The sequence below is a fragment of the Oncorhynchus mykiss genome, chromosome 15, assembly GCF_057628025.1.
Source record: "Oncorhynchus mykiss isolate SJ-2025 chromosome 15, ASM5762802v1, whole genome shotgun sequence".
In the NCBI taxonomy this organism is placed as follows: domain Eukaryota; kingdom Metazoa; phylum Chordata; class Actinopteri; order Salmoniformes; family Salmonidae; genus Oncorhynchus; species Oncorhynchus mykiss.
The window spans coordinates 19,047,037-19,060,000 of NC_143036.1; the positions used below are offsets into that span (position 1 = coordinate 19,047,037).

At 43.5% G+C, this 12,964-nt stretch overlaps 1 protein-coding gene across 2 annotated transcripts in view; it reads left to right on the forward strand.

Annotated features, from left to right (window-relative positions):
* Positions 1-12,964, forward strand: part of scn5lab (sodium channel, voltage gated, type V-like, alpha b) — a 191,241-nt gene that overhangs the window by 64,281 nt on the left and 113,996 nt on the right. For both annotated transcript variants that reach the window (XM_090199463.1, XM_090199462.1), the window contains 3 exons: positions 9,295-9,436; positions 9,682-9,879; positions 10,062-10,223. In XM_090199463.1, the coding sequence (XP_090055589.1) occupies positions 9,295-9,436; positions 9,682-9,879; positions 10,062-10,223 (502 nt within the window). The remainder of the gene's footprint in view (positions 1-9,294; positions 9,437-9,681; positions 9,880-10,061; positions 10,224-12,964) is intronic.

A 12,964-nucleotide genomic window follows, 5' to 3' on the forward strand; every position in this document is an offset into this window, starting at 1 on the left:
GAGAGCAGAGTAATGGTCCCTTGGGGTGAGTTATGGCGTCCTGGGGACACGGTAAATGTAACATCTGCCTCCAGCCACACGGAGACAAAGGATGTATTTGTCTGTCTCTCTGAGAGATAACAGCCAATCCAATCGCACGCTCCAGCTTGTGTCCACGAATGATAAAACAGCCAGGCTCTAAGCTTTGTCTGTCTGGTGCATGGTGATTGGTCAGCAAACTCCAAAGTTCTGATTTATGCAGCATTCAAGTACTAGTCGGAACTGGGAAACTCTGACTTGCTAACTGGTTGTAGTTATATATGTTCCACGTTCAACTAGTTAACAAGTCGGAAATTATCAAGTTTTCTAGTTCCGACTAGCACGTGAACACGGCATAAATCAGCTTTGAAGTTTGGTGACCAATTAGTTGCCATATTTTAGCCATTGATTCAATTTAAATGGAACAATAAAGGTATTAAATACTGTGGCCTTACATGGCCTTAAATCAGGGGTGTCAAAGTCAAATGGACGGAGGGCCAAATAAAAAAATCAGCTACAAGACGAGGGCCGGACTGTTCGAATGTTCATTGAAAATTTTTTAAATGACGCATATAGTCTAGTGAACCTAATTGAACCTACTGAAAACCTAACAAATATATTACAATATGATCAGATAAATAAAGCAATATTTTCTTATGGCTCTGTCAGTAATCTTTAATTTTCAACAGACACAAAAGACAAATTTCCTTTATATAAATATCCCCATAACATGAACATTAAATGAAAGAAACCGGTATTCAAGGCACCATCAGTAGACTATATTTTCTATTTTAGCAAAAGTGGGCTAAATTTACTTCAAAGAAAAAACAATAATAGCAATTTTCTATCATCCACTCAACTGAAATATTTTTTAAATATAATTGGATTGAAATACAAAAAAATAAAGTGCAAAAATCTATTAATCAAAAACAACACTTTGTTTAAGGAGAAGTAACATGCAGTGAAAACAAATATTAAATTTTAACTTTTAAACTTGAACTGAGTAAAAACTCTAAATATGTGATTGCACAGTAATGTTCACTTGTTTGAGGTTGAGGGTGATACTTGGTGGTGTCCCATCTTTTCCACAAGTTCATCAATGTTCGGGGTAAGGCTCTGAGCTGAAGAAATCCTCAGAATTGAGTGGAGGTGTTCAGCAGTAAGTCGACTTCTGTGTGATGTTTTGTTCAGGTTCATCAAAGAAAACAGTTGTTCACACAGGTATGTGCTGCCAAACATAGACAACGTTTGAGCAGCCTGGATGCGCAGCTGGGGCATTGTGCCGGGGAGGAAACGGGCGAACTCCGCAGCACCCACTGCCGCATATTTTGCCCTCAGTGCATCATTGCATTGGAGGTCAATCAACTCCATTTGGAGGTTTGGTGGTGAGCTTTCCACGTCAACAGCAAATGGGTTACCGGGCAGTTCCAACCTGCTTTTTTGTGCTTCAAAGTCAGCAAATCGGCGTCGAAAGTCAGCGGCAAGCATACCTATTTTATCAGCCAACTGTGTGCTCGGGAACGCACTGGTAGAGAGCTTCTCTTTCATGGTCTGGCAGCTGGGAACGTGGCTCAAATTTTCTTTCCGCATCTGCGTCTCCCACAGAGTCAGTTTGGTTTTAAATGCCTTCACTGTACTGTACATATCAGAGATGACACGATCCCGACCCTGCAGCTGCAAGTTTATTGCATTCAGATGACTCGTAATGTCACACAGAAAAGCCATTTCACACAGAAACATTTCGTCTCGGAGTTGTGTTGTGTCTTTCCCTTTGCTGTCCAAGAACAGACAAATCTCCTCACGAAGCTCGAAACATCTTTGAAGCACCTTTCCCTGGCTTAGCCATCGCACCTCTGTGTGATAAGGCAAATCACCATGCTCCGTTTCTAACTCCGTCAGAAATGCCTTGAACTGGCGGTGATTCAAACCTTTGGCTCTGATAAAGTTAACTGTGCGCGTGATGATGCTCATTACATGCTCCATTTTCAAGGCTTTACCGCACAACGCTTCCTGGTGTATGATACAATGATAAGCTGTCAGCTCACCTGTCGCGTTTTCCTCTTGCATCTTTTCCCGTATCTTCGCCACCAGTCCGCTCCTGTGTCCACACATCGCAGGTGCTCCGTCGGTTGTCAAACCCACGAGTTTTTCCCAAGGCAGCTCCATCTCATTTACACATCTTGACACCTCTTCATACAAATCATGCCCCGTAGTTGTGCCATGCATAGGACGTAAAGCCAAAAACTCCTCTGTCACGCTTAGGTTGGAGTCCACTCCGCGGATGAAAATTGACAACTGGGCAATGTCAGAAATGTCGGTGCTCTCATCCACAGCCAAGGAATATGCAATAAAATCTTTTCCCTTTTTCACAAGCTGCTCTTTTAGATTGATGGACAACTGGTCTACTCTCTCGGCAATGGTGTTTCTGCTCAGACTCACATTTAAAAAGAGTTGCCTTTTTTCTGGGCAAACTTCGTCACAAACTTTAATCATGCAGTTTTTGATGAAATCCCCCTCCGTAAATGGCCGGGCTGATTTAGCGATCTCTTCTGCCAAAATAAAACTGGCCTTGACAGTTGCGTCCGCGTGTGTGTCCGCGTGTTTCGTTTCATAATGTCGTCTCAGATTATACTCTTTCAGTACCGCCACACTTTCTCCACACAGAAGACACACAGGTTTTCCAGCTACCTTCGTGAACATATACTCCGACTCCCACCTTGTTTGAAACCCAGTTCTCAGTATCCACCTTCCGTTTTGCCATTTTTGATGGGTATCTGAAAGTTAATTTTACTGTGATGCTGACGACTGCTGTGCCAATAAATATTGAAATGAAGCAGCCTACTGCTCGGTGCGTCACCTTTGCATTGTGGGAAATGTAGTATTGGTGCGTGTAAAAGATCTGCGGGCTGCCGGCTTGCTGCGGGCCGGTTCTAATAATAAATCAAGATCATCCCAGGGGCCGTAAAAAACCTTCTTGCGGGCCGGATGTGGCCCGCGGGCCTTGACTCTGACATATGTGCCTTAAATAATGTCTCATCTTCATTTTTTTTGTGCTATGATTTCTTACTCTTTAACAAAATGCCAAACACCCATCTAAGTGGTCAGAGGATGGACCTGCCTAGAAAATGTTACGTGAAATACACTGTATATACAAAAGTATGTGGACACCCCTTAAAATTAGTGGATTTGGCTATTTCAGCCTCACCCATTGCTGACAGGTGTATAAAATCGAGCACACAGCCATGTAATCTCCATGGACAACGTTTGACAGTAGAATGACCTTACTGAAGAACTCTTTCAATGTGGCACCGTCATAGGATGCCAACTTTCCGACAAGTCAGTTCGTCAAATGTCTGCTCTGCTAGAGCTGCCCCAGTCAACAGTAAGTGCTGTTATTGTGAAGTGGAGACGTCTAGGACAACGGCTCAGCTGCAAAGTAGTAGGCTACACAAGCTCACAGAACGGGACCACCGAGTGCTGAAGCGAGTAGCGTGTGAAAAAATGCTTATTACCAAGTTCTAAACTGCCTCTGGAAGCAACGTCAGCACAATAACTGTTAGTCTGGAGCTTCATGAAAGGGGATTCCATTGCCGAGCAGCCGCACACAAGCCTAAGATCACCATGCGCAATGCCAAGCATCAGCTGGAGTAGTGTAATGCTTGACGCCATTGGACTCTGGAGCAGTCGAAACATGTTCTCTGGAGGGATGAATCATGCTTCACCATCTGGCAGTCAGACGGACGAATCTGGGTTTGCCAGATGCCAGGAGAACGCTACCTGACAGAATGCGGAGTGACGACTGTAAAGTAAAGGTAGAGGAAGAATAATGGTCTGGAGCTGTTTTTCATGGATTGGGCTAGGCCCCTTATTTCCAGTGAAGGGAAATCTTAACACTACAGCATACAATGACATTTTAGATGATTCTGTGCTTCCAACGTTGTGCCAACAGTTTGGGTAAGGCCCTTTCATGTTTCAGCATGATAATGCCCCCATGCACAAAGCGAGGTCCATAAAGAAATGTTTTGTCAAGATCGGTGTCGAAGAACTGACCTGCACAGAACCCTGACCTCAAATTCCTGTGAGACCACGTCGAACACTACGATCCAGGCCTAATCGCCCAATATCAGTGCCCAATCTCACTAATGATTTTGTAGCTGAATGGAAGCAAGTCCCTGCAGCAAAGTTCCAACATCTAGTGGAAAGACTTGCCAGAAGAGTGGAGGCTGTTATAGCAGCAAAGGGGGGAACAACTCCATATTAATGCCTATAATTTTGGAATGAGATGTTCGATGAGCAGGTGTCCACATACTTTTGGTCATGTAGTGTATATAATATATGTTATTTTTCTGTAGAGATGAACTGAGATGAAATGTTAAACGCCATTTGTGAGCTTGTATTAACACAACACCCTTTAAGATAAATACATGGCAGACAATGGTATTTGTTTGTCTCTGTGGTGTTTGTTAACTGGTCTGGCTACCTCGGTCTCATAGGGTCAATGTAGAAATCAATGCTCCCATAGGCTCGTCCCACATTCAGCTGGTCACTGGATGTCACTCACTGGAACGTTTTCCTGTCAGTCAAAATGGACATGGATCTGGGCCAATATTTGTCAAACTTCTGAGAAAAAAATGCTTGATGACTACGGCCCAGGTCTTCCGTAGAACTACTACTGTCCCTTATCAAACCGAAATAAATAAACATTCTATTTAATATCCCTTCCAATACAAAATCGCTGTCATAGATTGGCACATACATTTAGGCTGGTTTCACTCAGTACAAATACAATAGACATGAGCAGTTATATCTGGCATTCCAAATGGGGGTGTAGGGGTGTGTGTGGTGTGTGTGTGTGTGTGTGTGGGGGGGGGGGGGGGGGGGGGGGGGGTCGAGGCAGCGGGAGGGGGGCTAGTGGGTTTGCCCCTCCACTTTAGTCACATTTGATCCTTTTTAAGCTTTTTGGCTTCACTCTAATGGCTTTGTTAATGGCTACCCTGACTGCAAAGTGAAGATTATTGCCTCTCACTTACATCCACCTTTTGGCTCTCCCCCACCCTAGGCTCTCCCCCACCCTAGGCTCTCCCCCACCCAGGCTCTCCCCCACCCTAGGCTCTCCCCACCCTAGGCTCTCCCCCACCCTAGGCTCTCCCCCACCCTAGGCTCTCCCCACCCTAGGCTCTCTGTATGTGCCATGTTCTTAACTCCTTGTATTTCTCTGACTCCAGTTCTACTTGATGAGTCATCAAATTGAATGTAACAGCTCGCTAATTGCATTTATATCAAGTGCAAGTTGAAGGGCCTTTATTTTTGTCGATATTAATGCTGGCTAGCTTTGCTGTTAACATTTTTTTCGAATGACATTATCACTGGCCTTTTACTCGTTAGGGTGGCGATTCAGAGAGGCTTCACAGAATACTTTAAGATAGTCCTCGGTTATGCTAACAATTGTGCCGTTGTTGCCCAGTTATGATACCAGCTGAAGGACTCCTTTGATGATCTGGTCTTTCCTTAGTACTGTAAATATTCTTCTTATAAAAACCCATCAGCAGGCATGTATTACACTGGTAATTACAGAGTGTAAAATGATGTTCATTAAGATAAGAGGTAGTATAAATCAACTGTAAGTAGGATGTATTTTAGATGCTTTAAATGTTACATGAGTATGTCCGCCTCCTATTATTTGACCCGGTTCACCTCAAAATAGCCCATTAGAAACAGAATAGTAAGTCATATGACGCTTGATTGTTTGTTCGTTTCTCCAGACCTTTTACTTGATTGCCAGTTGACCTAAGAGAACTCAAAAATCTATGAAATAATTATGCAAGGAATCTAAACTTTTTTGTAAATGCATGATTAACATGGGAAATATTGTATGGCATTTTAACCTAATCAAACAATCCGTCCTAATCTACACAAGCTACACTGGGAACAAGAAAAGGCATAAAATACCACATAAATCATGACAAACCAATCTGAGAGACCAATCCACATCCTCAGGAGAGATCACAGAAAACAATCTCCATGGGCAACAACCTCCTGGAAACTGTTGCTATAGAAATGTTAAGTACTTTCATTCTCATAGACCTCAGTCCTAGAACTCTTTAATATTAGGCTAACTGGTTGTAATGTCAACTTTAGTTTTTCTTAATGGTTTGGGATGAAGACAATGTTTTTTTTTAGATGAGGGGGGCCTAGCATTATGGACGCCTTGAGCAGATGGACATGTAATTCAGAAAAAATTTTAACTTACATTTCCAGTGAATATTGTAATTTTGTTAAAACACGTCTTATGGAGTGACAAAATACATACCCAAACTATTCATTTTCCTTCTTGACGTACACATTGCGAGCATCATTATTTCCAGTGTATGAATCGTAGTTCTCTTTTTTTGTTGTTGCTGATTGTCATCCTCTTTTGCTGATGTGTTCACTCTGCCTGTATCAGTGCCTGAGGAGGAAGCGTGGTTGTGTAAGAGCTAAAGCCTATTGCAGAGTTCTTCATCACGATCCAGTTCACACAGAAAACAGAAGACAATTGACTAAAACAGGGAGGGACAACCTCGATTTGACCAATAAGAAACACGCATTTATGTTTTCCACTGCAAAATGTTCAAAAATGTTTTTGTTTGCAAGCTTTAATGAAGGACTCCTAGCCTGTGGTTGGTCACTCGGTGAAGCAGCCTGGGCAGAATCATGGATCATATTCAATAGGGCACACAATAGTAAACTAAAATGAACATTTCTTGTTGGACAAGTCTATGTAGTCCCTCCCTATTTCAGTTAGTTTTCTTCCATGTTGTGCCTAACGAACACTGACTTGGTAAACCTGGGCATAAATCTGAGCAGTGAGAACATCAGGTTTAGGAGGGCACCTTCCTCTTCCCGCCAGGCTTTGAAGCCTTCCCCACCAGGCTTTGTTGTTTCACAGGGTGGAAGGGTTGGAAGGGGTGACTCAACTCACAGCCAAGCCAATGTTCCCTCCACAAAGTGACCGTAGGGAACACTCCCCTGCTCCCACTTCTGTTCACTTTTATGTTGTATCCTATCAACTATTGGAGCTCATCTGTGGCTGGGATAAGAGGGAGAGGGATGGGGCGAGGGGGGAGGTGTCATGTCTGATCTGATGAACACACATCAGAACTGTTGTTTGTCATATGGGCCATGTACTCAGATATAGAGATCTGATGTTTCAATTAATCCTCACCAGCTGATTTGATACTTTTAACAGCCTACTACTACCATTTATTCCAAGTGTACCACATCATCACTGTTTTGCTGCTGCCAATCTGTTTGGCCTCTCTTTTTCTCTGTACTGTTGTCAGTGGAGTACTGATGCTTCCTTGACAGTTTCCAAGGTATTAGGTCTACAGTAAAGACCAAACTGTACATCACATCTAACTTTTCAACAGCGTGTTGTGATGAACCGTCAGGTAGTCACTATCCTCACAGGGATATAGTTCATCATCCACCAACCCTTCCACAACCCACCCGCCCCTTCCCAGATCCTCATAAAGGGATAGTTACCGGGGCTCACTGCTGGTGCCAAAAATAGCTCCATGTCAGAATGCCCAGTGCCCTGGCGAGAGATGGGATAGCGGTCGATCGCACCCCCAGCTGCCGGAGTGCTGAGAGAAAGCAGTTACTCTGACAGATACTCTCAGTGACTCCTCTGTGTCAGGGTTCATCTCTCTCTCTTTCTCTCTCTTTCTGACAACAATACAACACGTTACTCATCACAACACAAACCGCAGGCGGCGTTTCGATTGCTTGTGTCCTATAAAAGTGATCTGATTCTGTGGATGTTTCATGTTTGGGGCTCAGCAACAGCTACATTTGTGTGACTGCTGTAGTGACACTTTCTGTGCAGTCCAATTAGACATAGGGTGAGAGCATTAATTTACCAAACTTGGTACTTTTAATTACAGGGTGAGGCATTGTTAGGTTATAGCAATCCCTGGCACTCTTTCCTGGTTTTCCTGTAAGGTCATAAGAATTTATGCCCCTAGAAAAATAACAAAACATTATTCTGCTACCATATTTTGGTGGGTTACTATGGACGTGTACATGCACCCATGATAAAAATGTACAGAAAACACAAAAAGGGTGTACTTAGAATTGGAAATTGGAAATCTAGGAAATGCAGCTTAAAAACAATGCTAAAGGATATTCTGCAGTTCAGACATGTCATGCCGCCGTATGGGAATTGTGTGTGTGGTGGGTTTGAGGCCTTCCGTTAGCAGCCTCCCGGGGGTCTGAAGTGGGGCATGTCCATTGACACGTCCGCCAGATACACAGAGAGGTGTCTGGTGGGTGATAGCGCCCATCGCCCCACACCCTCACACCCTCCCTCCGCATGCCGCGGCCACGGCCAAGGCCGCTGACAGACAGGTGTTGCCTGGCCGGGCAAACAGGCTGCGGTTGTGGTGGGCATTGCAGGGATGGGTGAAGGGCTGGGGTGGTGTGAAGGGGAGAGGGATTGGCGTGATAGCAGGTTGGTGGCATCACGTCCATTCAACTCCCCAGCCACGCTCTTCCTGACGCCCACCCGTTTCACCCCAGCCCCCCTAACCCGGTCCACGTCTGAAGAAGCCGGGGGTCGGAGTGACTCACCTTTTTGTCACAAGAATATGGGGACGGTTTCTAACGTGGGGTGGCATGCAATGGCATTGCAGTGCCGTGGCATTGCTCTGAACTTACGTCACCCTCGCTGGCTCTTGAACTGTTTCTTACACAGTTAGTCATGGAAATGTCTAAACCAGTTCCACTATGTAATGTACATTTGAAGAACAATCACAAAATACTCTGATAAGCTTATAAACTGTAAATTACATCCGTGATATTTCAGCTTATTGAATTAGTATTATCTGTACCACACGATGGGGACGACTGGTACGGGACCTTGTCGCATGGATAAAGCTCAAGGCCTGTGGACACGGTTATTTATCTTAATGGCCACCCTTCGCTAAGATAACAGGCGTGGGATGAGCTCACTGTGCGGCAATGACAAGCCAGTGAATGTGCATGAACTGTACACACTAAGGAGGCAGCATATTGGCATGGGATCCAATCTGCAGCATCATTTTATACAGTATGACCTTGTTTACGTTTTTGTAGTAAAGGGACATATTTGGGCCTACTGACAGAACAAAAAATGCAACATGCAGTTTGGTATTTGCTCTGTAAGATCTACATTAGTTCCTACGGTTTAGGACCTTGATTCTGGACTAGGGCCAAACATGACATTTTCTTGATGTTTTCTTTCTGTTTTCTCTACAGGCATTGCCCAGATGGGTTTGAGTGTTTGAAGGCAGGAAGGAACCCTAACTATGGTTACACCAGCTTTGACAGCTTCGGTTGGGCGTTCCTCTCCCTCTTCCGGCTCATGACACAAGACTACTGGGAGAACCTCTATCACCAGGTCAGTATGGACACCAGGAAATTACCAGGTTCATTTCAAACAATATCCACATACAGGTAAGATCATTGGAAGAAAATAAGTATATTTGTTTACAGTAATGTATTTAAGGTCTTGGAAGTCTTCTACAATCTTCCACAATCTTAAACCTAAGCGTAAACCAACATTAACTTGCAAAAATCAAACCCTCTGTCTTTTATAACATACTTTTTGCCAAACCATCCATCCATCGATCCATCCCTCCCCAGACTCTGCGGTCAGCAGGGAAGACCTACATGGTGTTCTTTGTGGTGGTCATCTTCCTGGGTTCCTTCTACCTGGTCAACCTGATCCTAGCTGTTGTGGCCATGGCCTACGAGGAGCAGAACCAGGCCACCATCCAGGAGGCCTGGCAGAAAGAGAAAGAGTTCCAGCTGGCCATGGAGCGCCTCAAGAGGGAAGCGCAGGTAAGACGTAAGGTTTTACATCATAGAATTTAAGCGTTGATGCTTTCGATATTGGGAATTTGGACCGTAGACATTTCTTTCAATTGGTTAGCTGGTATGGGAGTTTAGTACATTTTGAATGACACAATATGCTGAAAAAGGACTATGCCTATTTGAGCTGACCCTTTGCATTTCCTACTCAGAAAGCTCAGGATACAGAATCCTTGATGTCCCCGGAACTGTCCCCGGGCCTGGCTCTCCCTGAACACAAGGAGGTGCAGAGCAGGAGGAGAAGTCTGGAGGAACTGGTGGAGGAGGTAGAGAATGGGGGAGACGTGGAGAAGGGATACGTGACGACGTTGAAGGTGGATACAGTGGATGGGGGCAGGGTTAATAGGACCACTATGCATTCTTAATGGGTTCAAATTTCATCATGATGTTTCAACATGGATAAAATACCATGGATAAATACAAACATTCTGAATCTAATAGTATGCTTTCAGGTTTGGACATACCTACTCATTCAAGGGTTTTTCTTTATTGCTACTATTATCTACATTGTAGAATAATAATGAAGACATCCACACTATGAAATAACATATAGAAATAATCATGTAGTAACCAATCAAAGTGCTAAACAAATCAAAATATATTTAAGATTCTTCAAAGTAGCGACCCTTTTCCTTGATTACAACTTTGCACACTCTTGGCATTCTCTCAACCAGCTTCTTGAGGTAGTCACCTGAAATGCTTTTCCAACAGTCTTGAAGGAGTTCCCACATATGCTGAGCACTTGTTGGCTGCTTTTCCTTCACTCTGCAGTCCAGCTCATCCCAAACCATCTCAATTGGGTTGAGGTCTGGTGATTGTGGAGGCCACGTCATCTGATGCAGCACTCCATCATTCTCCTTCTTGGTCAAATAGCCCTTACAGCCTGGAGGTGTGTTTTGGGTCATTGTCCTGTTGAAAAATGAATTATAGTCCCACTAAGTGCAAACCAGATGGGATGGCGTATCGCTGCAGAATGCTGTGGTAGCCATGCTGGTTAAGTGTGCCTAGAATTCTTAATAAATCACGGACAGTGTCACCAGCAAAGTACCCCCACACCATCACACCTCCTCCCCCATGTTTACGGTGGGAACCACACATGCGGAGATTATCTGTTCACCTATTCTGCGTCTCACAAAGACACAGCGGTTGGAACCAAAAATCTCAAATTTGTACTCATCAGACCAAAGGACAGATTCCCACCAGTCTAATGTCCATTGCTCGTGTTTCTTGGCCCAAGCAAGTTTCTTCTTCTTATTGGTGTCCTTTAGTAGTGGTTTCTTTGCAGCCATTTGACCTGATTTCCGCAGACTCCTCTGAACAGTTGATGCTGAGATGTGTCTGTTACATATACTCTGTGAAGCGTTTATTTGGGCTGCAATCTGAGGGGCAGTTAACTGCGGATTTCTGGGGCTTTTAACTTTAATGAACTTATCCTCTGCAGCAGAGGTAACTCCGGGTCTTCCATTCCTGTGGCGGTCCTCATGAGAGCCAGTTTCATCATAACGCTTGATGGTTTTTGCGACCTCATTTGAAAAAACTTTCCAAGTTCTTGAAATTTTCCAGATTGACTGACCTTCATGTCTTACAACCTCTTGAAACTAGGGGGGCACTATTTTTATTTTTGGAAAAATAACGTTCCCAAAGTATACCGCCTATTTCTCAGGACCAGATGGTAGAATATGCATATAATTGACAGCTTAGGATAGAAAACACTCTAAAGTTTCCCAAACTCTAACAATATTGTCTGTGAGTATAGATATATCGAATAGATATTTGAAAAACACCTTGAGGATTGATTATAAAAAACGTTTGCCATGTTTCTGTCGATATTATGGACATCATTTGGATTTTCTTTCGGCATTGTCGTGACCGCTATTTCCGGTGGATTTCTGAACATAACGTGACCAACAAAAGAAGGTATTTTGGGTATAAAAATAATCTTTATGGAACAAAAATAACATTTGCTGTCTAACTGGGAGTCTCGTCAGTGAAAACATCCGAAGATCATCAAAGGTAAACGGTTAATTTGATTGCTTTTCTGATTTTCGTGACCAAGCTTCCTGCTGCTAGCTGGACATAATGCTATGCTAGGCTATCGATAAACTTACACAAACGTTTGTCTTGCTTTGGCTGTAAAGCATAATTTCAAAATCTGAGATGACAGGGTGATTAACAAAAGGCTAAGCTGTGTTTCACTATATTTCACTTGTGATTTCATGAATATGAATATTTTCTAGTAATGCTAATTAGTGTAGTTGCTGACAATTCTCCTGGATCCGGGATGGGTAGTTCCAAGAGGTTTTAAAGTAAGGACGGACTGTCATTTCTCTTTGCTTATTTGAGCTTTTTTTTCCATAATATGGACTTGGTCTTTTACCAAATAGGGCTATCTTCTGTATACCAACCCTTTTTAAAAATGTTTTATTTAACTAGGAAAGACAGTTAAGAACAAATTATAATTTACAATGACAGCCTACCCCAGCCAAACCCCAACCCAGATTACACTGGGACAATTGCCCTATTGTACTGTATGTATCACACGGCCGGTTGTGATACAGCCTAGAATCAAACCAGGGTCTGCAGTGACGCCTCTAGCACTGAGATGCAGTGCCTTAGACTGCTGTGCCACCCTACCTTGTCCCAACACAACTGATTGGCTCAAATGCATTAAGAAAGAAATTCCACAAATGAACTTTTAACAAGGCACACCTGTTAGTTTTAATGCATTCCAGGTGACTACCTCATGAAGCTGGTTGAGAGAATGCCAATAGTGTGCAAAGCTGTCATCAAGGCAAAGGGTAGCTACTTTGAAGAATCTCAAATATAAAATATATTTTGATTAGTTTAACACTTTTTTGGTTACTACACTATTCAGCATACCACCCTGCATACCACTGCTGGCTTGCTTCTGAAGCTAAGCAGGGTTGATCTTGGTCAGTCTCTGGATGGGAGACCAGATGCTGCTGGAAGTGGTGTTGTACGGCCAGTTGGAGGCACTCTTTCCTCTGGTCTAAAAAATATCCCAATGCCACAGGGCAGTGATTGGGGACACTAC